The sequence below is a fragment of the Dama dama genome, chromosome 15 (genome assembly GCF_033118175.1).
Source record: "Dama dama isolate Ldn47 chromosome 15, ASM3311817v1, whole genome shotgun sequence".
Lineage (NCBI taxonomy): Eukaryota > Metazoa > Chordata > Mammalia > Artiodactyla > Cervidae > Dama > Dama dama.
Genome location: NC_083695.1, coordinates 64,256,632 through 64,282,887, shown reverse-complemented (window position 1 = coordinate 64,282,887; position 26,256 = coordinate 64,256,632). Strand labels below are relative to the sequence as shown.

General features: G+C 36.5%; 1 protein-coding gene across 6 annotated transcripts; it reads right to left on the bottom strand.

Moving 5' to 3' along the window:
• Nucleotides 1-345: 345 nt before the first annotated feature.
• On the bottom strand, nucleotides 346-25,745 carry ZNF518A (zinc finger protein 518A). 6 transcript variants are annotated; one of them, XM_061162262.1, is made up of 6 exons: nucleotides 25,513-25,571; nucleotides 24,793-24,911; nucleotides 22,932-23,017; nucleotides 10,269-10,416; nucleotides 7,041-7,164; nucleotides 346-6,896 (listed from the first exon to the last, which is right to left on the bottom strand). In XM_061162262.1, exon 6 carries the CDS (start codon nucleotides 6,760-6,762, stop codon nucleotides 2,302-2,304), a length of 4,461 nt encoding a protein of 1,486 aa, XP_061018245.1. In that variant the 5' UTR covers nucleotides 6,763-6,896; nucleotides 7,041-7,164; nucleotides 10,269-10,416; nucleotides 22,932-23,017; nucleotides 24,793-24,911; nucleotides 25,513-25,571; the 3' UTR covers nucleotides 346-2,301. The 6 variants fall into 6 exon arrangements, with proteins under 6 accessions (XP_061018245.1, XP_061018248.1, XP_061018243.1 ...); XM_061162265.1 differs by lacking the exons at nucleotides 24,793-24,911; nucleotides 25,513-25,571 and adding an exon at nucleotides 25,727-25,745; XM_061162260.1 differs by lacking the exon at nucleotides 24,793-24,911 and having other exon boundaries at nucleotides 25,513-25,634.
• Between the last annotated feature and the right edge of the window lie 511 nt (nucleotides 25,746-26,256).

Here is a 26,256-nt window from a genome sequence, read left to right as displayed (position 1 = left end):
ATTGCATTTGTTACAATATTGCTTGTTTTGGTCTTCTGGCCCCAAGGCATGTAGGATTTTAGCTCCCCTACCAGGGATCAAGCCCCTACCCGCTGCATTGGAAGGCGAAGTCTTAACCACTGGACAGCCAGGGACTCTCTCTGTGGCTTTTTTTTTACCAGCATAGTTAAATTGTAATACGTACTACCCTTCTCAAACAAAATTTCACCTATAACTTTGGGGGAGGGGGGGAATCCCACATTTTATTTTGCATTCATTAACACTGAAAAAAAAAAGTTTGAAAACTAAATATTTCCACTAGAATAAAATTCCCATTTGAATTCAGCACAGTAAAAGAAAAATATGTAAACACAAACTTAAGATAAATTTAATGGAAGAAAACGTTACAGAAATTAACAATGCTTACCAGTCTTTAAACACCATACACATTATTAATATATATTGTATATTTCCAATCAACTCCATTCTTAGGCTCAATTTAAGAAACACAATTGTAACAGGTTTTATACAAAAAATACTTCACTTCTAAGAAAGTAGACAAACTGCACAAAAACAGTACATGTATAATGTGCATAGCAAGATAGCTTGAAGCATCTATGTATGGCTTTCTTTAAAATAAAACTATTGGGGGAAAAGGTCCATTTGGGACCTAATTTTACAGTTGACATATGTAAACTGTTTCACATCTTTTAGGCACTTGCTAACGATAGTGTTCAATCCCTGAAAACTGAATTTATATAAAAAAAAATTATACATCTGAAATAAAACCCCCCAAAATAACATGGGTAAAGTCTTATATACTCCTTTTAAATTAAACAATGAGTTTTATTAGTGCATGCACAGAAATAAATTGAAAGAAAATAAACTTTTTATCTCAAAAACTTTCTGTGCAAAATTTACATAACTGAAAGGTACAAAAATATGTACAGGTTTAAATTCTCTGTTATATACAGAAGAGAAGCCCTGAAGTTTTCATTCAATCAATGAAAAACATCATAACACTTGTAGTAACAATGTAACAAAAATTATATAGTAATTTTTTAATACAAGAACCCCATTATCCAATGATCCAACAAAATTTGACCCAAACTTACAAAGTGAGAAGTTTAAATCAATGATTCTGTTGTCATGAAAACATTCCTTTTTAAAATTCTACCTGTTGGGCATGTCCCTTCAGTATCTGTCCTGAAGTTTTATGCATTGTCACTGAGTCCACTATTAATGCTTCTTCATTTCCAACTGCAAACAACCAGAACATAACCTGCTTTGGGTTGTCAGTCATACTGAAACGCTGGTAACAAAAAATGGTTTGTCCCAATGTGGACATATTCAGACACTAATAATAAACACAAAAGTATGATTTACTTTGTTAATCTTGCTTCAAAATATTGTTTCTGAGGAGTAATTTTTAATTTTCGAGAAAAGCCATTCCCTTGGAAGTGCTTCTACGTTTCACTCTTTTTAAAGGGATGGCAACCAAGAAAAAAATTGGCCACTCGGTTTATGATGGGACAAACAACTTAAATCAAAGGAATGCAAGGGTGAGTACAATCAAATTCAGAAAAATATTCAAGTTCTTTAAATGAACTTCAAACCAGATGAAGAGAGGTTAATTCTCTCAAGACTGCCCATCTACTGCAACAAGAGAGCCATTTAGAAAAGAAAATCTCCTTGGAAAGGTGTTCCACTCAATGACGTGCAAGACAGCTACAAGGAAAAAAGACCTACTCATCAAAAACTTTTACCAAGCATCATATGAGGTGTAACTGTAGTGAGTTAAATGTACTCTCAACGGAGCCTAGTTACCTTCAAAAGAACTACATCTTGCAGATGAAGAGTAAGTTCTTTACCTAAGCTCTCTTAGAATATCTTCATGAATGACGAGAAACTCCTTCAGTTGCATAGTGAAAGAGCTCTCAACCTTTTCAGAGGAGCTATAGTGATCAAGATTCATAAGGCTAGTGGAAGAGAAGGAATGGGGCTGTCAGCTGCTACTCTCTTGACTAAGAGTCAGTAAACTGGGAAAACTGTTTCATCAAAGTTTCCTTTAGCCCTAAATTCCAAAAAACACATATTTTAAAAAATTAAATCAAGGTAAATCTGTGATTAGTTTCTTTCAAAACTAATGTGCACTGATGCAACTAATGTGCATTTTCAAATGCAACACTGAAACTTGCTCGTCCATGAAATACAGCTAACTTTTAAATGTTTAATTTTGGTGCTGTGTTGAAGTAAAAATGTCTGCATGGAGTAACCCAACTCACTATTTTCTTCTAAGGTAATTTTACTTTACCTTGGTAATTATTCTAACATGTTCCAATCACGAGTAGCTTCCATTAAATGCCTCTGTCCATGACCAGCCCAAGCATCCTGATTGTCAAATACTCTACCACAAAACCAACAGTTAAATTTAGCCTTCAGAATATTTTCAGAGGTAGTTTTCACAATCTGATAATTGTTTTTGCTTGTCTTTTTGAGAGTTAACTTTAGCACAAATCTTTCCTTCACAGAACTAACAGGTTTAAATGTTTTGTGCCTCTTAGGAAAATCATTGTAAGTTGTTTCAGAAGGGTTACAACAAACTGGTTTCAATAAAGCATCGATAGTTCTTTTCGACAATGAAACCTTAAGAACACGTCCATTAAATTTAGCAATAGTTTTCATTACATTTACTACTTCTGGGGAATCTGCATCAGGATGATTCAAAACTACAACTGGTTGGTTTCTCCTAGGACATTTCACAAGCTGTTTGGAACTAAAGGGGAAAAGCCGCAGAGTTCTGACTGTATCTTTTGAAAGCCTAGGTCGGTTGAATTCAAATGATTCAGGGATACTCTCAGCCTTTGCTTTTTCTTTACACTTTCTGTGTAATGCTTTTTTTCTTGGAGGTTCTTGGTAACTATCTCTACACTTGCGTTTACAGTTTCTGTTTCTAGATACAAAAGCAGTTTCAGAATCTTGACTTCTTACATGACTTTTTATTCTTGAAATTTTTCTTTTCGAAGTCTTTTTCTTATTGAAGTTTCTCTCAATTGTACAATTTGTTTTACACCTTAATACCCTGGCCTCTGAATGGTCGGTGATACATTTTGGCTCCTCAGAAGATTCTGGGCATGTTGCAGTAGAAGTTATCACAATTTCATTTGCTGGCATCATATCATCTATTAAGAAGGGTAAGGCATCTCTAGAAGATTCTGGCTCTTTCTGCTGTCCTGTAGTCTGGTTAGACGGTACACTGTCTTTCTGCAGTGAGGATCCAGTGTTGCTTACTGACAGATTACTAGCAGCAGTCACATTTAAAACAGGGTTAAAAATTTTCAGCAATATTTTTTGTGGTGTTCCTTCAGGTTTCTTTGGCTGTATATTTTTATAGCAAGTACTATTTTGGACTAATTTAGGTTTAAGCAGCTCAGTCTTATTTGGCATCACACACTTTAAAAAAACAGCTTGTTTGCCATCAGGTAAAAAGGTATAAAGAGGTGGTTTTGGAAAAATCTTGTTCTGTGGTTTTACTGAATCAGAGATATTCAACTTAGTGCCCTGATGCTCAGGTATTACATTAAGAGTAGGAATAGCTTTCACTGAAGAATTTGCTGGCGTTTTAATAATGCAAGGGCCTTTTAATGACAAAGTATTTTCTGCGCTACTTTTCATGCTCAAACAGCTGCCAATGCTGGAACAAAGTGCAGGGGTCAAACAATTACTGTTTGGTTCTACTTTTAAAAAAGGTGCTCTGCAAGGTTCCTTAGTTGTAGTTCCACAAGCTTGAGCATTCTCAGTTTTGACAGCAGAAACACCTTCAAGTTTCCCATTATTAAATGTTAAAATCATCCCCGGTTTCTTGTTTAAAAGGAGAGGGGCAGGGATACTTTGCCTATTAACCAATGGAAGCGGTCTTCTTGAAACATGTAATCCAGGCTTGTTAGTGAAGTGCAAGGGTACAAAAAAGCCTTTTGGAGTCTGAACAAATATAGCCTTTTTTGGTTCTGAATTTAGTGGATTCTGTACATATAAAGAATGTGTTGTGGCTCGTAGTTTGTCTTTTACGAGCTGCTGTGTAATTATTGCATCTGACTGAGTCTTAGGCAATGTGCCAAAACCAGAACTTCTAGGGGTCTTCTCTGAATCTCTCACATCCTGTGACAGAATTTGCTTTTCTTTTCCGCTACAGTTTAAATTCAGATCATTTGTAGGCGTATTAGTCCCCATACTGCCAGAGGGAATCGGAAAAAGGCCTTGTGCTTTCAAGTCTTTTGAAGATTCAACTATTTTGTTTTCTCCCCCATGTTCCTGAAAAGACTGGGCACATTGAAGTGGAACATCTTTATCTGGACTGTTACTAGAGTCTTGTTTTACATCAGGTTTTGCTTTTAATACATCTAGAAGTAACTGGTTTAGTTCAGGTGGCAAAAGTTCTGATGCCTGCTGGCTCTGGAGTGAGAAAACAGATGTGATCCTAGGCATCATAGGTGACTCAACATTAGAAATGCCATCCCATTTAGGCTTTTCAGTCATGCTCTCTAAACTTTGATTTTCATTAGTGTATAGGTTTTGTCCATCAATGTTCTGTCCTTTTTCTAAAACACACTGTTCTTCGATTTCAGCTTGTGTTTTTAAAGTTCCATCTTTACTATTTAAAAGACTAATAGATGCTAACAGGCTATCTGGGTTTGAGCTCTCCTTCCTCACTAGTGATAAAACTGACTCACTTAAAACTGTCTTGCCGGATGAAGATTCTCTTTGAGGGTTTTCACACATTGCTGTTCCTGAAAACCTACGACGTTTATTAGAATTATTCACTTTTGAGTAATTATGAAAAGGTAATGATCCTTGATTGGAAGGTTCAACAGGTAACTCAGAGTTCACATAGTTAATGCAATAATTATGCATATCTCCACTGTTGTATGAATTTGGTTTGGCAGTACAGCTGACTTTATCTGGACTTTTAACTCCAGTACCTAACACCTCAGGGTGACCCTGAGTAAAATGACTGCCCCATAAGTCAACATTATCTCTTGTTTCTACTTTTGTGGTCAAATTCACTGATGCTGTAATCAAGTCTGACTCTACTGGCGAAGGAGATACACCTTTTTCATCATCCACTGCTGGAATAATATTACTTGTCTGAGACAGCAAAGCCGTTTCTTTTTCTGAAATTGCTTTCCCTGAAAGTACAGGCGATGAAGGTGAAAATGGAGGAGCTACTTTCATGTAAACTGTGTCATTTAACTCAGCTGGCACTCCTGGTAAAAACGCAGTGGTGTCCAAAGTCTGGGGCTGCAAAACTGCAGTACTGTCCCTTGCAGCACCTGACTGTGAGCCTGGTAAATATAAACTCTGTTTATTGGTAGGCAACAGTTTTATTACAATATGCTGTTTTCCATCCACCATCTTGAAGCCCATAAACTTAGCACTGTAGTTAGCAGGAATTGTTATTCTGTTGTTTTTTACCATTAACACTGTAGGTCCTTGTACAGCAGTCTTTAAGAAACCTGAAGTAGAATTTGATCCCTCTTGAGCTCCGTTACATTGTCCAGTAGACAGAAGAGTTGGTTTTTCTGACTCTGATTCAGCAGGTTTATCATTATTCTCACAGAATAGTCTTTCACACTTTTCTTCATTTAAATGTTCCTGAACAAGATGGCTTGGGTCTTCAGATGTAGCCTGTGTTCTGTTCACTTTTTTAAGCACTTGAGTATTTTTTTCTATACTTCTGTCACTTGCATTGTTGATTTTCTTACGTTTCCAGAATGTCTTCCTTGATGCACCTATTTTGTATCTTTTCAGTATTAGTTTAAGTCCTGCCGAAGACTTCGCCATCCTTTTTTCATATTTGTCCTTTTCCAGTTTTTCTTTCGCATATAAATGTTCTTTGTGCAAAGTTATAACATGTCTTACAAGGTGCTCTCTCCTGGTAGCACCATAGCTACAATATTGACAAGTGAAGGGAAATGTACCAGAATGAATATAAAGGTGCTTCTGAAGCTCTCCTTTGGTTAAACATATGTAATGGCATTTACCACATTTATAAAGGATTTCGTTGTGTCTATGGATATGCTGAACAAATGTGCCAACATCCTGGGTAGAGAATTCACACTTTTCACACTGAAAAGTACCATTTACGCAATGTGTGGATGAAAAATGCTTTGTTAAGTCTAATAAAGTATATAAATTCTCATTGTTACAAATGTCACATTTTACTAAAGTGGTTCTATGAGTTCGTCTGTGTTGTTTAAATACCTGGAAGTCATTTGCTGAAAAACTGCACATCTCACAAGGATAGGAAGGTAATTCACCATGGTGCCACATTTGAAAGTGTTTCTGCAAATCATTTGGGCTATACCGAGTGCTATCTCGGCACTTTAAACAATTGAAATTGAGTATTTTTGCAGACATTTTTATACCTTCGTCAACTCTCTCAGACTGATTAAGCAACATACATTCTTCTATGGAGCTTACAGTCTTTACATTGATAGATTTTCTTGCAGTCTGTGGCTTATGCTGAAATAATTTTCTGTATCTGTCAACTTCATGTTTCAATAGGACTTCATTTGGAATATTTATCTTCGGCAAAACAATTTTCACATTTTTTAGTCCATAATGAAAACTACTTTCTGAAATGTCTGGTTTAAGTTGGTTCTGAAATTTTGGTTCTGAAATTTTTGATCTGAGAGTATCAACTACCTCATTTTTCACATCATAATCTTTTTTTAAAGTATTTTGTTTTTCATCAAAAAATAAATGCTTCTGTTCAGATGGCATGATTTAAAAATAAAACAAAACAATCCCAATTCTTTTTTTCCTGAAAATTCTTGAAGTTACTTGTAATTTGAACAGGAAACAATACTGTGCTGCAACATCTTCAGAATACCAGGATTTTCCCCACATTAACTCACCTAAAATTAAACAAAGAACTGAAATTTTCATCACAGAAGTATCAGTAAAATTCATTTTAAAGTTCATTTTGACACAAAGCAAGAATGCTGATCAAACAAATAAAAGATATAAAAGATCCGTTAAGTAATTTAAGAGTAGCTTACCAAAAAGTAATAGTCTGAAATAGAAATAACACTAATCTGGACCTCAGGAAATACAAGCTTTACTTTCGGCTCTGCTCTGTGACACTGGGCAAGGTTTGACTTCTCTGCAGCTCAGTTTTCTCATCTAAAGAAAACCACAATTGGATAAACACCTTTAAGTTCTAAGATTTTATATTAACTTGACACTATAGTTTTTAAACAAGATTTTTAAAATCTCAGTAAGACAGCCCTATAAGCTTAAGTTCGACTTACACACATGTTCCAATTATACACATATACCATTAACTGTTATTTAGTTGACCCTATAGCTATTACCTTGTGAGAATTTCAACAGACTTCTCTGTAGATTTTCTACTTCCCTAGTGCCCCAGGGATAATTTATGTTTAAAATAAAAGTTTCATTCATCTAACAACAACAATAACAAAAAGACATTATCTACTCTCTCAAGTTATCATGACTAACTGGTCAAAAAAAGAAGAAATTAAAAGGAGGAGCACATTTCTCTGGGGTACTCCTAAATCCACTACTACCTTTCTGGTTTCCTACCATTTTGGCTTTTTCTTTTTTCATCCCTAGAACTACGGCAGATGGCAGCAAGGAAAGTCCTTGGCATTTTAGAATGTACTCATTACCATCTGCCTCCATTCATTTAAAAAATTACTGGTGTGCGTTACTCTAAGCAAATCTCAATCTCTGTGTTTTAGTTTCTTCATCAATAAAATGAAAAAAAAAAAAAAAAGAAGAAAGAAAATTACCCCTAACTATGTAACAGCATCCTGTAAGGTACGATATAAACTGTAGCTACCACCATTACTGTATGTACTTACAATGTATAAGGCATTATGACAAGGTGCAGAGGAGAAAAAAACTGTAAAATTAAAAAAATGTGACAGGCACTTCCCTGGCAGTTCAGTGGTTAAAACTCCAAGCTTCTGATGTAGAGGGTGTGGGTTCAATTCCTTTTCAGGGAACTAGGATCCCATATGTTGCATGGTGCAGTCAAACAATAAACAAATAGATACAACAATATATTGCTGAGAATGGAATCTGAGCACCAAGGGTTCAGTAGCAAAAATATCAAATGGTGTATTACAACAATTATATTTTCTTACTTTCATGTTCTTAAATATGTACATGACTAACAATTAGATAAGCCAAAAAAATAAAGTATAAGTCACAGTAATGATTCCTTCATCCATAATGTCTATCCAAAGGTCTCACCTCTAAATTCCAATTAATCTGAGTAACTAGGAACTTCACTGTTTTAAAAATTGTTCACTGAGGGAATGTAATTAAAAGTTACATTACATTACTATTAAGAAGCTCTTTGAATATTTATCAAACTTAAAAATTTGGTTGTGTCTAAAAAAACACCTTCAGTATTTTTCAAATATATATATCCATATATATATATATGTGTGTGTGTGTGTGTGCTAACCTGAAAATGAATTCATTAGAAGCGTTTAGGTTTACTGAAATTTTTTTTTTTTACATACTATTCCTAACACAGTAAAAAATGTGAAACTTTTTACTGTATTATTTAAAGCTAAACGTAAAACTTTTTCTTCAAAAGTGAGAAAAATAATAAAGGACTAGAAAAAAGTTCAGTGATAACCTGGTGGATACTTCACAACAACTAAGAAAATTCTCTACAGAGTGCCACATTCTCAAAGTGACAAGCATCATAATCAACTATGGTGTTTTCACTGCACCAGACTCTGAGCATGGGGCTCAAATATGTGAAACTTCTTAAGCACACTGAGTAACGATTCTTCCACATTTGCCAGAATATCATCTTGTGGTCATTCTGGACTATCGATACCCAGGCTTTTCTATTTCTATATATAATCAAGAGGAGTCTATATCACAGGTTTCATTACAAACGGCAAATTGCTTCTTACAGCATATGGTCCAAAAATGTATATGTAATGCTAAAAATACATATTTTGATAAAATTTCTAAATATCATCAACTTCATTTCAAAATATCTATATAATTTAAAATTTTTCTCATGAAAACACATATCCCAAAGGTTGACAAGTATGATTTAAATAATTCAATCAACTGATACTAAAAAAGAATCGACTATAAATGTGATACATTTTGATGAGTGCTACTGAGAGATTCCAAAAACACAGTCGCCACCCTTAACTGCAACTTGTAATCTAAAGGAAGAGGTGGGGCATATATTTATGTTAATACTTGGCTTATTTGGAGTTGACCACCCAGCAATAAAATAGAAAAATTTTAAAGCAGAAAATATATAGGATGCATGGCAGCCAAAACAGATGTCCCATAGTTCACCCACTAGAGTGCGAGTCCTTTCCTCACAGACAAAATAACACTGAAAAAAGGAACCACCTTATTAAGAAATCCATTTAGCTTTTACTTAAGTCTGATAACTGCTAATAATGTTGAATGTGATTATTTTTTATATTTAATATATGGCATGTATAATATGGCACCAATAGAGATTAGTATTTTATGTATCTTGGGGTTTATTTGCCCTCAAATTTTAAGTGTGGAGAATCTCTTTTGTCTTCAACTGTGTTCAACCTGTTTTATGTGAAAGCAATCAAACACGACACCTGGTACCAAATTTTATGAGGATTGCCACCTATGGGGAAAAAATGTGTTCCATTTTAAAAAAAAGGAAAGAAATTTTATTATAATTTTAATCTTTCAACCTATTAGCTAATACTCTTTACTAAAGACCACTCTCTATTTCACCAACAAGGATTACTGATTTTAAATCCCTTATTTAAATTACCACCTTCTTTATATGTATTATTATCTCATAAGACTTGACCAACATCTTCTCAAGCCTTAAAATAATACTATTTGTTTAAAGTATGACTGGCCCTTTAAAAAGTAACCCAGAGTATTTGCTGCATCAAGATGGCAACTCAAGCCATTTGATGGTCTTCCTTTCCCAACTGTTCACTGAAATATAAACTAAAAAATATAATTTAAAAAGTTCTATAAAATGTCAAGAATCTAAAATATATGTCATACAGTTGCCACAAGGTGTTTGGAAGGTAAAGGTCCAGAGAGAGACGAGTGAAAACAAATGCTGACATAGCAACCCTTTTAAAGCATCACTTTCAAAGAGGAAGCACACTTCCCTGGTTGAATGAAGGATATTCATTCAACCAATATGCAGTGAGTGTCCATCATGTCCTAAGTAGGGAAGTATTGATTCCTGCCACTCCCTCTCCTATACATACCTTGGGAGAGAAGTGAGGACTTGAGACGAAGATTGCATGAAGCACTCTGAGGTGACAGAAGGCTCCAGCTCATGCATGGGAAGAGAACAAATCCAGAGCTTTGAGCTGGGTCCACAGACCAGACGGAACTGAGAGTTGCTAGCACCAGCTGTCAGGAGAGATGTAAAGAAGCATCATTTCTGAATAAAAATACATCTTCCTAAACCCATGACCATCTTGTTCTGTTTAACAGCGCTGCTCTTCCTACATGTATGTAAGTCAGTTAGTATCTCTAAGCTGTCAGAAAAAATTAAGTTAACTTTCCCGATTCTGTCTAACCCAAAACACTAAGAAAATCTTGGTTTATTCTCCAACAATACACCTCAGCTCCCAATGCAATCAAAAAAGATAGCCAGCAGAAACATCACTGGATGCACCAGCTCAAAAGGGAAAATGACTGAAACACTCAGAGAAACCTCACCCATTCTCTCATTCAGCATGAGAAACATAATTACTATTCAAGTTACTGCAGGAAAAAGGAGAAAGCTTTACCAAAAAAATCAAGTAATGCTTGGCAATCTCAGTAAGACCTGAGCTAGGATACTGAGGGGGAAAACACAACACAACAACAAACAAAAGCACTGCCAGGAAAAAGAACAAAGTAGATGGGGGAGAAATAATGGTTTTGAAAACAAGAGGAAAAAATTACATTGAGTTATTGCTTTCTTTTTTAAAGCCTTGAATTTTCAAAATCAAAGGCTCCCCAAATGCCAGGCAAGATTATTAGTGTATAAGAAAATAAAACTCAGTATCTAAACTTATTCTAGTAAAATGTTTCAGTTTAAAAGGTAAAAATGAAATTTTACAAAAAAAAAAAAAAAGGTGGACGGGGAGTTATCTAAAAAGATATTCCCAACACCAACTTAAAGCAGACAGCAATATTAATCAGACACTATACTCACAATTCTAAATGCTAGAAGACAATGAAATAACAGTTTTAGAGTTCTAGGGAAAATAATTAACTCAAGAACTAACTCTATACCCAGGAAAATGCTCACATATGGGAGAAAAACACAATTTTAGATATGGGAAGATTCAGAGAATACACTACATATGTACTTTTTCTAGAAAGAAGTTTTAAGTAAATATCAATACTTCAGCAAAAATTTCAGTTAGAAAAAATAACTATATAAAATAATGTGATATAGAAGAAGTATCTGTCAACTGTAACATCTACAAAAGAGAAGTATAATTTTTTTGTAAATACAGTTAAGAAAAATGACAAATATATAAGAAGCCCTTAAAAAATAACAATGGGAAACAGAAGAAGTGACAATAACAACAAAATTCTAGATACTGGAAAGCAGGTAAGTAGATAGTAAATGACCTTACACAATCAGGCAGACAGAGGGGGAAACTAAGAACTAACCCATTTTATACTCTGAATCTTCAAAAGACTTAGGAGCTGGCAGCACCAAGTGACTCTGAGACGGGAAGAGAAGAGGAAGTAGAGGCTAACAGAGAAATGTGGAGAAGCTGCTTGGGTTTTGGCTGGATGCTAAGACTCTCTTCCCCACTCCATCATGCTAGGTTACTGCTCTTCCCCCACCACAGAAGTCACAGGTATTTGCTGTGGGAAAGTAAAAGAGAATTTCTGATATACAGGATACCAGCACAGCTGAGAAAGTGGGCACCACACCAAAAGCTAGAGGATTAAATGACCATATACTTATGAGACACAAACCCCATCCCATGCCCCAGTTAAAACAGGGCTAAACACTGCTACTAAAAATGTGGTCTGCTGATAACACATGAGCCATTTGTCACCAGTCCATTACAATATTTGTAGAGAAACTGAGTAAGCATTTAGAAACTAAAACAGCAATTTTACAGTGTGAAGTTTGTCTGTTGAATCCAACAATAAAAATTTGAACTTGTTTGTATCCTTTCTTTTTAAAATTTTATTTTCTGGTAAGAGATATACTATGATATACTAATGATAAGAATAATCTGACAGAACTTTCATAAAAACAGTTTGTAAAATATATGTATTTATTATAAACATTATAATTTCATAAAATAATATAAACATATCTACATCTACATATATGCCTGGGGAGAAAGTGCTTTAACTTCTGATTCACCCCTAGAAATCTACCCTAAAAGTAATAATCAAATGTTCATGGGAGCACTGTTTACAAAATCACAACATTAAAAATAATTAAAATAAATAAATAATGGTATTTCTATTCAATGGAATATTCTTTAATTTTTAAAACAACACTGTAAACCCACACTTAGTAATAGGGAAGACACATTAAGTGAAAAACAAAAAAATCAAAACAGTAGCCATATCAGGATTTAATTTGTTCAACTGTTAATAGATGGTAGAGAACAGATGAATAAACAGACACATGAAACCCTAAAAACTCTTAGTAGTCAAGAATATATACATAAAAAATGTTCATAGTGATCACTGGTTATCCTTGGGTCAGTGTTTCTTAAAATGTCCTTGGATAACTATGGCCTCCATTACTATAGCCTAACATATGGATGTAACAAGAATGATTCCAAGACCACACTATTATGAAACTTTAAGAAAAAGCAGCATGAATCCATGAAACTTTTTGAATTCTCAAAGTAAGTGAGTTTGAGGTAAACAAACTAAGCTTTTCCTGAACAAACTCAAAATAGTAAACTTGACACCAATAAAAAAAATTGAAGAATGTTGACACTAAAGGTGGACAAGAAGTTAAAACAAAACAGGTATATTCAAAGTACTCCTCTTATCAACACAGAAGTAACCAAGCACATCACTTCAGAAAAGACTATGAACAGTTACAAAGCTAATGGCAAATGTAATACTCAGATAATGAAGAACTATGCTATCAGATGTCACTATTCTTCATAAATTCATGCTATGAAATTTCTTGTAACAATTAATTTGAGAGCCATAAAGTTATCTAAAAAGTAAGTAAAGGGAGCTGGCACCACAAAAATAGCAGTTATATATGCACTGATGTTATACAAAATAAGTTTTATGTATTTTATACAGAAAACAAGTGGTATTTAGTTAATAATATGATTCCTGATCCAGGCATACTGTTAAAAGAATAAAAATTATAACATCAATCTAAATTTGATTTTTTTCTATATACTGCACAAAGAAATAAATAACAAGTATAATGTTGAACTGTTTTTGCATTAGTTAAGTATATTATTCTTTAATAAAGCACTGGTTTTAATCTGACAAAATTTTAGTCCTCTCATTAAGTTTTGACTTGGTATGGAGAATTTGTAAAATCAGTGAAGGTACCTTCCATCAATTCATCTGCTCTGGAATAGTTCACTAAACATGAGACTTGCCCACTCTTTAAAATTACACAGACTGTGCAAATATACCATATGGGCCTGGGATATCTTTAAATTTTAGACATTACAATCTTTGCAAGTTCTTCTATGGTTTCTGGGATCTTTGAGTTTTCTACTGCTTGAATCACTTTTGGCAGTTTAAGTTTTCCTTGAAAAAAATCAATTTCCTTCACATTTTAAAAATATACTCCCCCAGAAAAGTTACTTTTAACAATCTATCCTACAAAAGTAAAAGCAAAACATGGATATGTATCTTAAATACATATCTTAAGCACTTAAATGTCCATGAATAGGAAAATGATTAAGTAAATTATGGAACATCCACATGAAAACAACATAAAGAAAGAGGTGTATGTATTGAATTGACTTGTGAAATTTTTTTAGTTTTCAAAAAAGGAAGTTGCAGATTAAAGCATGTAATATATTTTTAAATTAACAGGAAAGATCCTCATTTTTACATCCAAAGGAAAGATCCTATGAGTGAGTACACGTTTGTAAACAGACAAGTCTGTAGTAAAGATACCCTTTAAGCTAATGATAACAGGTTAAAAAATTTTTTTTTAAGGAATGACAGGAGAGCAACGCAAAACAAGATAAAACAAAACAAAAACAAAACAAACCAAAACAACAGGAAGGTAATCATCAGATCTCCTAAGAACCTTGACTAAAACCTATGGAGTAATGTCACTACAAGTTTTTACTGAGACCTGCCCATATTCCTGCCCTTGAATTCTAGGAAATTCTGTATCATTACTATTGGGTTGGCCAAGAAGTTCATTTGGGTTTTTCTGTAAGATGTTCTGGAAAAAACTGAACAAATATTTTGGTCAACCCCAATATCATTCCCCCTTTTCAGTTGATGGGCTTCCCTTATGGCTCAACTGGTGAAGAATCCACCGGCAATCCCGGAGACCTGGGTTCGATCCCTGGGTTGGGAAGATCCCCTGGAGAAGGGAACGGCTACCCACTCTAGTATCCTGGCCTGGAGAATTCCATGGGTCCATGGGCTTGGAAAGAGTTGGACAGGACTGAGCGACTTTCACTCTCACTTTTCAGCTGACACTAGTGTAAACTAACTTAAACTACTAGGTATTACTTGTAACCAAAGGTTCTTAAGACTTTAAGTTAACAGATCAATGTTGACTGTATCTACTTCACAGAAAGGTAGATTTTATGACAATCCTTTATAGAGTAGCGCGGCTTAAACATGTAAGAAAGGAGCAAAGGTTATCAAGCCCAGAAAAACAAAAAAGAAACACTGCAAGAACTGTAAAATCTAGATTGTAGAGAAAATGGGAAGGTTAAGTAAGAGGACCGTAGAGGACAAATCTGAACTTAAAATGAAAGGTAACAAGGAGCCATTCTTGTCAGTTCATGAACAGAGTTACAAAAGCAGTATTTTAGAAATAGTATAGAATGCTACTAGAAAACAGAAAGCAAGACATATTCGAGGAAGAGAGTAAAAACAGAAGGGAGAAAACTAAGAGAACTAAGTGACAATCCAAATAAAGAGAGAGGAACCAAAGAACTGGCAGTGTTAGCATACATTAGGAATCACACAGTAGGTACAGAGAAACTTTTAAAAAGATGATTCCCAAAGTAAAATGCCAAGGATAAAGACTTAGAGTGAATCAAAAGAACCATTCCTAGAGAGTTTTATTTTCTTTAACAGATTAAAAAGCAAAGACATTCTACAGTGTTCAGTTTTAGTGTAAACGTGTTAAAAAGGAAGAACCTATGTGCTACTTACAACAGTCTAGTTGCTTAAACATTAAACAAAGAACTAAAAACCTCTTGAGTTTAACTGAGCCTATTTGTGACTCAGCATGTAGCTCTGAAACTTGTCACATTACACAGTTAGGAAAACTAACTAGTCATTATTTTTTAAAACTATTTTACTTCTTGACTTAATTGAATTTTTTTCTGCAGAGATAACCGAGTGTAGAATGGTCATATAAATATGCAACTAGAGATAGAACCAAGAGCATGAAGCAGGAAGAGCTTACTGAAAAACATAAAGAACACACAAAAAACTAAAACTCTTATTTTCAAAGCAGTGTTTTAGTGTCTTCAAAATAATAACTATTATCTTTTCATGACTTTGAACATTTTGGGCTTACTCTTTTTGTAGCTGTTTAAAGTTTTTCAAAAGTTTACCCCAGAAGCTAATACCTATCACATTTTAAAGTAAAAGATTATAAATTTTGTAGAAATTTATATTGAAGTTGGTTCCCCTCAAATCATTGTGGCCTAATGACCATCTTAAACACAAAAAAAGAGAAAAAAAAAAAGGTTAAGTATGCAAATGTGATCAAGTACAGATACAGAAATACTAAAAATGCTAGTGTACATATGAGCCACATACCACTAAGGGAGGCTGGTATACAATTGGTATACAATATTGGTATACAATGAAGGGGTTTAAAATAAAAATTAAAACACAGAAGCAGTTCCTGGTTCAGACAAATCTTATTTCTTATTACTCTCAGAAACTACAACTGCTCACTGAATACACACAAACACACAGGCACACACATACACAGAACCCAATATATACGATGCTTTCTGCTCCCCTACATACCCACTTTTCTTTATGTTCATGCTGTTTCCTTTCACCAGGCTTGTCATCCCCTTCTCTGCCTCTTCACTCAATTCTGGTCAAACTTCTTTTCTAATTCTACTTTCTACATGGACATGAAATCTTCTGCAACACACACTGATCTCTCCCCTCTCTGAATATCCATTTAAAGGACAGCCACTGTGTATCATTTTACTACAAACTGTTTTATAGTTACATCATTTCCTTTTACAAGTTTTACCTCCCAAGATAACTTATAAGCTTCTTAAAGACAAGTTATATTTCATATTTATCCCTCACAAAACCTAAGAAAGACTGGATACACAGGGACCTAACAAATTCTAATTTGTTTATTATTTTCTTCTCTCCATCCCCACTGGCATCATCTTAGCCCACTGTCATCTCTAACTTGGATTAAAATGATAGTCTCCCTAACTGGCATTCATGCTTCCCCCTTGCCCATCACCCTTCTCTGAATCCATTCTCCACAATGGAGCAAAAGTGATCTTAATATAAAATAGATCACAGTGTTCTCCGCTTAAAATTCCTTAGGGGCTTCCCAAAGCACTTAGCAAGTAACATACAATCTCTTGGCCAAGGCCTGCAAGGAACAGTGACATACGGTCCCGGACCTCTGTCTTCAACTTCATCTCACACCACTCTCCCCATCTGTAAATATACTCCAGGGCTTCCCTGGTGGCTCAGATGGTAAAGAATCCACCTGCAATGTGGGAGACCTGGGTTCAATCCCTGGATTGGGAAGATCCCCTGGAGGAGGGCATGACAAGCCATTCCAGTATCCTTGCCTGGAGAATTCTCATGGACAGGAGCCTGGCAGGTTCCAGTCCACGGATTCACAAAGAGTTGGACATGACTGAGCGACTAAGCACACAGCACAAGCCACCATACATAGAGAGTCTGTTTCTCAAATACTTCTCTCCTATCTTTCTTATCTCATGCCTTTCTCTGCACCTGCTACTCCCTGCTTGAAAGAGTCTCTCTTCCATTCCTCAAATGACGAGATTCCTCTTATCTTTAAGGCAGTTCAAATGTCACCATCTCAGAGAGGCTTTCCTCAACCTATAAGCCATTCCTTCCCCAAATAAACAAAAAAACTGTTTTCTATTTTAGCCCCTCGTATTTATTTTTCTATAACATTTTCCCCTCTGGAATATTTTATGTATTTGTCAATTTATTTTCCATCTGTCCCTACCACTGGAATAAGCGCTACGTAAGTATATGGACTATACCTACCAGGTTCTTGGCCATATGGCCAGCATCTTGTACAGTGCTGGGCTTGCAGCTAGCACCAAATATGTGCCAGTCTTTGTTCTAAACACTGGGAATACAACAGTGAATGAAACAGACAAAACTCCCTCCCCTCATGGAGCTAACACTGATTATTTACATAATAAACAAGTAGGTAAATCATATAATACAGTCAAAGGTGACAAGTGCTGTGGAGAAAAATAAAGCAGGGAAGGAGAGGCAGAACCAGAGAATGCCAATTTTAAATACAAAGTCAGGGAGACCTCACTTGAAAAGGTCTTATTTGAGCTAAGATCTTAAGGAGTTGAAGCAGACAGCATTTTAAATAAGAAAGAGTAAGTGCCAACATCCTGAGTGTGCAGCATGCCTAACACGTTCGGGGAATAGCAAGAAGACAGTCAGTACGATGGGAACAGAAAGCACCATAGGGAAAGCAACCAGAGGAAGATGAGGTCAAAGATACAATGAGGAAAGCTGCTGGAGCATTTTGGGTAGAGAAGTAACATGAGCTGAATTGTTTTTTAAAAAGATCACTCTGGCTGCTATGTTAAGAACATGGTATTTGAGAAGGAGGTTAAAAACAGAAGCTTCTCAGGTAGCTCTACTGGTAAAGAACTTGCCTGCCAAGGCAGACAGACATAAGAGAAGCAGGTTCAATCCCTGGGTCAGGAAGATCCCTTGAGGAGGAAATGGCAACCCACTCCAGTACTTTGGCCTGGAGAATCTCATGGACAGAGGAGCCTGGCAGGCTGCAGTCACATGGAATAACATGTCACATGGAGTCACATGTGACTTGTCACATGGAGCTGGACATGACTGAAGCGATTTTAGCATACACGCACAAACAGAAGCAAGGAGATCACTTTGGAGATTATTATATTACAACTACCCAGGTAAGAGATGGTAATTTGGTAAAGACAATGATGCAATGGTCAGATTTTGAACATACTTTGAAGATTGAGACTACACGATTTGCTAACAGACTAAATTTGGTCCACGAGATAAAGAAACACATCAAGGATTAACTCTGAAAGTTCCGACCTCACCAACTGGAAGAAATTAGTTGTTATTTACTAAGGAAAGATGGTGTGAGGGTGGTAGGTTTGGAAAGTATATGAAGAGTTTGGTCTTGGCCATGTATAATCGAAGATATCTAGTTGACATCCAAGTGGAAACATGGGATGTATAACTGAATACAGAGCTCTAGGTGTAAGATAAAATTGAAAGTTATTAGTGTGTGTGTATAATACACATGTGTGTGTTATTGCTATATGTAGAACTGAATGAAATCACCAAAGGATAAGTAAATAAAGAAAGAAGTCCAAGGCCTGAGCCTTGAGATATTGTAACATTTAGAGGAAAAAGAGAAGAGCTGGTATGACTGAAAGAAAAGACCAGTGAGAATGAAGGTAAATTAGCAGACTGGTACGCTCAAAGCAAACTGAAGAAAGTGGTTCCAAAATCATAACGATCAACTCTGTCAAATAAGATGAAGACTGAGAACTGACCACTGGACTTTATGTCAAGAGTGCTGGTGACACTGATTAGAATGGTTTCAAGTGGAGTTATAAACGTTCACAAATATTAATTTAAAAGAAAACTGGAATAGAAGCAGAGATATAGTACAGATAACTCTTTCAAGGAATTTTACTACAAAGGACCAAGAAACAGAAAAGTTGGGAGTTTTTTGTTTGTTTTTTAAAGGTAAAAGAAATGATAGTATGATTGCATGCTTATAAAAAATGATCCAGTAAAACTGTTAAAATCACTGATGGAAGAGAGAAAGAAAAAAAATGCAGTGGCAATGTCCTTCAAGCTCCAATACTTTGGCCACTTGATGCAAAGAGCTGACTCATTAGAAAAGGCCCTGATGCTGGGAAAGACTGAAGGCAAGAGAAGGGGACAACAGAGGACGAGATAGTTGTATGGCATCACTGACTTGATGGACATGAGTTTGAGCAAACTTTGGGAGATGGTGACGGACAGGGAAGCCTGGCATGCTGCAGTCCATGGGGTAGCAAAGAGTTGGACACAACTGAGCAACTGAACAATGAACAAGAACAAAGTTATGTCCTTCAGTAAGTGAGAAGAAATGTAATCTAGTGAACAAGTGGGAGAGCTGAACTTAGAAAAGAATAAAGATAATTCATCTACAGTTACTGGAGAGAAGGAAAAAGATGTCAGCAGGTGGGTAGATGTTATTGTGAGAGGTTGTGGAATGAAATGTCACATTAAGTCTACGACAGGGGTTGGCAAACTATAGTCAACAGTCAGCTCTGGCCTGCTGCCTGTTTTTGTAAATTAAGTTTCACTGGAACACAGCCACATTCATTCATTTACATATTGCCTATGGCTGCTTTGGTGTTACACAGCAACTGACAGGTGCAACAGAAACTGTATGGCCCATAAAACCTAAAGTATATACCACCTAGTCATTTACAGCCAAAGTCGGCCAACCCCGGTATACTAGAATACAACAGCATTTAATGAGAATGACACATTAACCTATACATCAATCCTAATATCTGGAGTAATCAAACGTTACTTTAATTTCACTCCTTATCTCTTTTCAAATGTTTTTATAACTACTGCTACATTAGTTTTGAACTAGCTTTATCTCTAGGGACGGGGTATGTTTCGCCACTGTACTAAGAGATCTTTCAAAAAGGAGGCAGTAAGAAGAAATAAACTAATTGCACATAATGAACAGCACTGCAGGTTCATTACCTTTTTAATTTTCAAGGCAGATGGATGGATTAGCAACAAGATCTTTTCCATGACAAATAAATGCACACCCAGTTGAATAAACTTATTTTATATCTTAGCATCACAAAATAGCATCACACTGAAAGAAATACAAGCATTTTACTCAAAGAAAGCCCCACTTCAGTAAAAAGAAGCAAAATTTCTGCCTGGCTTTCCAAATACTTCATATATAGGTTTACCTAAAACAGCCAGCCTTATTTCCCATTATCTCTCATTTTCCCAAAATACAAATTGTTACTGTCAAACCAATCTCCTACCCATCTCGGATCAGCCCTCAATCATTCCATCTGTTCTTCAACTACTCTTTATGTCTATCAAAACCCAATTCATAAGTCAAAATCCATTTGAAATTATACCTCCTTCAAAAAACTTTCCTAGACTGGGCCAATCCTCACTAACTTTCTATCAGAACTCAGACTTACAACCCATACAACTACGCATTCATTTATCTTTTTAAGCTGTTTGTGTTATGTTTCATGTACATCAATCTGGATGCCTTAACTGAACTATAAGCACTCTGAAGACAAAGACATCCTCTTATATATTACTGAAAAGCTAAGTACAGCATAACAGCACAACAGTTCTCAACACATGCTTGTTGACCTATGTAACCTACTACATAAAAATGTGGTGTATTAGAGAAAGCCCACCATCCACTCAGTCTAGTATGTATAGTCCTCGCCTATACAGGCAGGTGCACATACTTGCACATACTACTATGTAATCAATAAATATCTGCAGGTTGAACAAAGGACTAAATACATATACAGTGAATGAATGCATTCACTAAAGTATGTATGATTAAGGTATAGCTCTTATAAGGTAGAGGAAAAGGGCAAACTGTGGATGGATATGAATGATCATCTTGGTTACAGATCTTAAATTCCTAAGGGCCATATATTCATCAGGATGTTTTCTGCTACAATCTAATTCAAACTAATTTATATGCAGAATTTTGGCCCCAGGAACTGGAAAGGACACCAAGCTAGCAGACAGAATCAAAAGAAAACCACACGTATCTGATACCATCGTTCCTGAGACTAAAAGTAGTACTCTATCTCCATCTATCTCTGATCTCTATATGGCTTCACTTTCACCTACTACAGATGGGATTCTCATATATGTCGGAAAGAAAGTCACTAGCATCCTCCCAGATTAACAATGTTTGAGAATAGGGATCACCTTTTCCCCAGCATTCATACATCAATTTCAAAGGATTTTGACTGGTTCTGCTTGAGTAACAGGTAATCATTGTTGCAACAAGGATGAGTTATAAGACAGACTGATAAGATAAGCCACCAACTACTCATTAACAGGGAATGGATGATTCCCAAATGAAGAGATACTGAGCTGAGGAAACAACATACATGCGCGCGCGCGCACACACACACACACACACACACACACATGTACATATATACACACATCTGCCAGCCATAACCTCCAACAACTAGCAATTAATTAGGAAATGGTGATGACTTTACCATTATTTTGAAACTATCTGACTTTCCAAAAAGCCAATATAAGTTTTCAGCTATTAGTACTTCCTGAAATGAGACCCATGTGAAACCCACTTAATTTTCCTAAGCTTCAAGTCATGAACCTGCATTCCAATATTCCGACATCTGTTTCAAGCAATCGTATCAATCACGATCTTAAAATTTTAGTCATATTTTGCTCACAATTTTTAAGTTCAAATAATTCAAATCATTTTGGTTAGTCACCATACAGCAGTCTCTTATTCATTAAATTTGAAGCTCTCATTGTTCATCATGTTACTTTTTCTGAGTAGTTTGGCTCACACCTAGTAAAGAACACTCTTGGCACTCAATATTTACTTTCTCTACTCAGGAGCAGCACGTATCCATGTGAATCTCAGATGGTAAGAGATCAAACAAATATCATATAAGAAATGACACAGGTAAAGAAACATAAATGATAACCTGGTATCATTTAAACCATAGTTATAATTATGGATACACATCTGGTGAGGGGAATTGTATAATACTGTGATAGCCCAGAACCTACTGAACACAAAACAGCAAGAGGCACCTGTGTTTCAACAGATAGATAAGCCATGTTTTTGTACAAGGGTACGGTATTTTCCACTGAGTGCAAAACGTTCCTTACATCACCATGGATTTGTTGGTAAGTATTTTTCCTTCTTTTTGTCTACACTAGGATACTCAAATGACTGTTTCCAGGAAACCAGCCTTAACTCTATAGTGATTCCTAAGTCCCTTTTCTGACTCAGAATGTTGATATCATTAATCACAATACAAATATACATTAGATAATTTTTCTTTGGGTGCATTACTTTGCACTTACTAGAACAAAACACAAACACTCTTCTGACCATTTATACAGCTTCATTTATACAGCTTTATACATCTTCTTACCATATTTATCTCCATCATTCATTACCCAGGAGCCCAGTAACATCATCTTTACATTTAGAAGGATGATAAGAGTTAAAATCATCTTTAGATTTCTAATGAAATATTAAAACTTCAACTATGAAAAAACCTACTTTTTTTGCTTACATTAACATGAAAACCCACGTGTATCTTACACTTAGGCCAAAAATAAAACTATAACTTAGGAAAACTCATATCATTATTCTATTCAGTCTAATATTAGAACATATTAACTTACTACTTAATAGATTGTATACTACAATACTTCAATCTTCACCATACCTCTTTCTTCAAGGAACAGAAGGCACACAATTTAATGCTTGGACAAAGCCACAATCAGGAACAGTGATCAAAAGAAGAGATGAAATCTGGAAATGAAGACCAAAATTTTAAAACTGTGACTGCAAAATCACGCAGTAAAATGTTCTTAAGCTTTTGATTCAATTATGCTTCACAGTCAACATAGGTATATAAATTTGGAAAAAAAAATCTCTGCACTTAAATAACCTATCATTGATATTCAGTGATAACATGTCATAAATTTACAAAAGTCACAAAACTCAAAGCTTAAAAGGGAGTTTAAAATCAATCTCATTATCTTCATTTATTACATGATAGGGAAAATGTCTTGTCCCAACTCACAAAGTGAGAATTAGAATCTGGATCTGATTCCAATCCAGATACCCTACCATGACAATGCTACCTCTTAATTCTCATTTCTAAGGTCCCATGAAAATTGCTCACCATGTGAAGTCAATACCCCACACAGAACCGAAATACTCACAGCCTACACACCTGGGATAAGATAATTAAGAAAATTTTCGACTTTAACTCTTTTTTTGTTATTGTTTATAGTGCTTTGCCAAAAACTTTTAGTAGAGTAACTGAAGGAAACTGGGGAAGGTCCAAGTCTTTTACCACTAAAAAAAAAAAGTTGTATTAGGTGATCTACAGCACACAATGCTTCTACATAAACAGTTACAAACAGAAAAGTAAACCATAAAAGTAAATTAAAAGAGCAAAGTCAAACTGCAGACTTATTCTAAAATATATCCCCTCTGGAATGTTTCAAGATATAAAAACTTGGGGGATCACAATACATCATACTGCTACCAAAGAGGATAGGAGAGGATCTGAAGTGTGATGATAAAAATCTCAAGCATTTAAAAGCTCATACATTATCAATGTGCACAGCGGATATATACTCTTGTTGCTGTCCTTTTATCCTTCCCTAAAAAGACATAAAGCGTTCTGAATTGATATTTATACTTACTTCCATGGCAACAAGAAAGAAAAATTTGGACGTGCAAAATAGGTTAGATACCTACATTTTCTCCCTCTCCACACTCTGTTAATTTTCTAAATTTGGAACTCATTTACAAGAATTTTAACAAAAATCAACATGGTCCACTATGCTTACCGTCCTCGTGAAATGCTAACCCCCTGAAAATGTTAATACAAGGCAATGTCTTATTGAATTTCAGGAAAATCCCGTTTTGCGGAAAGATAATGAATCCACTTCAACTAATTTGCAGTTAAACTCTGAAAGACGTTAGGGTATCTCATTGAATCAATTTAGTGGTTGCTAAATGTTCAACTTGAAAACAAAAACTTTAGAGGACACTCAAGTCAGATCCCTTCCTGCCTGAAAAACAATTCAACTTTATCAGTACACTAAGCCCAAAACATAGACGCTCTAAGAAAATTCTCACACTGGTATACAGTTTGGTGGCATGTTTCATCACTGTGACAACCGTACAAAGTTCAACATTATTATGTATTCTTCAAACAATGACTTAATTTATTTTTCTACAGTTTTTTTTTAAAGTTTTTATAGCCAAACATACCCAACGAATGTTTTCGCTAATAACTCACAAACACTAAATGCTCCCAAATTTAAATCTTAAAAAACCCTGAACCTTAATTTTTGCACTCAGAACCTTAAAGCTACCGTATCTGCCTTAATTTTTGCACTCAGAACCTTAAAGCTACCGTATCTGCTCCATTGGTCTACTTAAGAGTTATAACATTTACCTTATATACAGTCACCTTATATATTTCCAATTACCATAGTCACCTAAGAAGACTGTCTACTTGACAATGAGGACCATCATGTTAAGAACAAACTCAAAATGGACCCTACGAGTAAGAAAGCCAGTTACAAAGAAATCCATCTGCCACTGGGTGTGGTAGGGGTCTGCACGGAAGAGCGTCCGTGGCCAACTCTGGAGAAGGGAACGCGCGCCACAGAGGTGAGCATATCTGGAAGAAAAAAAAAAAGATCTCCAAAAACCACAAACTGAACCCACAATGGGGAGCCGTCGAGTCGGGCTGCCTTGGGCCTGCGAACCTACAGCTCGAAGGGTGCGGTCTGAGGGGTACCCATGCAGTCTCCACCAGTCCCGGAACGCGCCGAGTAAGTGCTTCGAGCGCCGCGCGCCCCGCTCGGTCCCAAACACCGCGCCCGATCCGCCCCTTCCTCCGGGGCTCGGCTACCCCTCGGGCGCGCGGAGGCACACTGAGCCGCGTTCCCGTTCCAGCTCCTGGACTGTGGGAGAGTGCGGAGTTCAAAAAACCCCGACGTAAAGCAAGCCCAGGCTAAAACGCTGAAGATTAGCTCTTGCAGGCTGCAAGAGCGCCGAGTCAAAGGACTGACTTCTCTAGAAAAACTTTGCGACAAGTTAGGCGGAAGCGCTGAATGGCCGGGACTATTTAACAGACGCTTCCTATCACAAGAGGCGGAGCCCCGAGCGAGTTCGTGGGGGCTTTGCAGCCCCCAAAAACTCGCCCTTTGCCCCCTTACTGGTTCTCTACAAGTCCCGGCATCCTAACAGGCCAGAGCGGCCCAGCTCACAGGGAATACCTGTCGTGGTCCCCATTGCCTGCGAGTCCCTGATGGCGGCCATTATGCTTCCATCCGGGTATTGCCGAAAAGCCGATCGGAGCGCTACCGGGGAGCGCTTGCTGTGGCGGAGGGATCCGTGCCGCACCTGAGTCGAGCGGAAGAGGACGGAGGCCGGCAGGGTCCGCCCCTCACCCTGGTTAGACTAGGCCACTGAACTGGGCTTGCCGCTGACCTTTCTAATTAAGCGCGCTTCCCGGGTGCCTGCCTCAGTAGTGGCTCGCTCCCCCTTTGGCTCACCAAACGGTGGGGAGAGCCTACTGCCAATAGAGTGAGAGACACACGTCCAGTCTGTGCTCTTCAGGGAAGACACCAGAAGCAGGAACTGTGCACTTGGCAATCCTTTGCTTACTGGGAATGGTCTCAACCTGAGATTTTAATCATTTCCGGCTTTGCAAATGGCGTCTCCCCCACCCTTTGCTTTTGGCACGCAGGGTGTAGCAGCCATTGCAGCTCCTGTCAATGAAGGAAGCTGCTATAAGCAGCTCTGGACGACATAGTCAACCCCAAACATGACATATTTAGTAAGTTATCTGAAAACTAGCGTTCAACAAGGAAGCCTCTAATCCCCATCAAAAGAATCCTTCCCCCATATACGGCTGGACAAAGAGGTCAATTAATATGATTAGGTTTCCCCCAGGGGCCAGTACCGCTCTTCTGTCCTTTAGTGGATTTCTGAAATCAAGCCTATTAATTGACCTCACT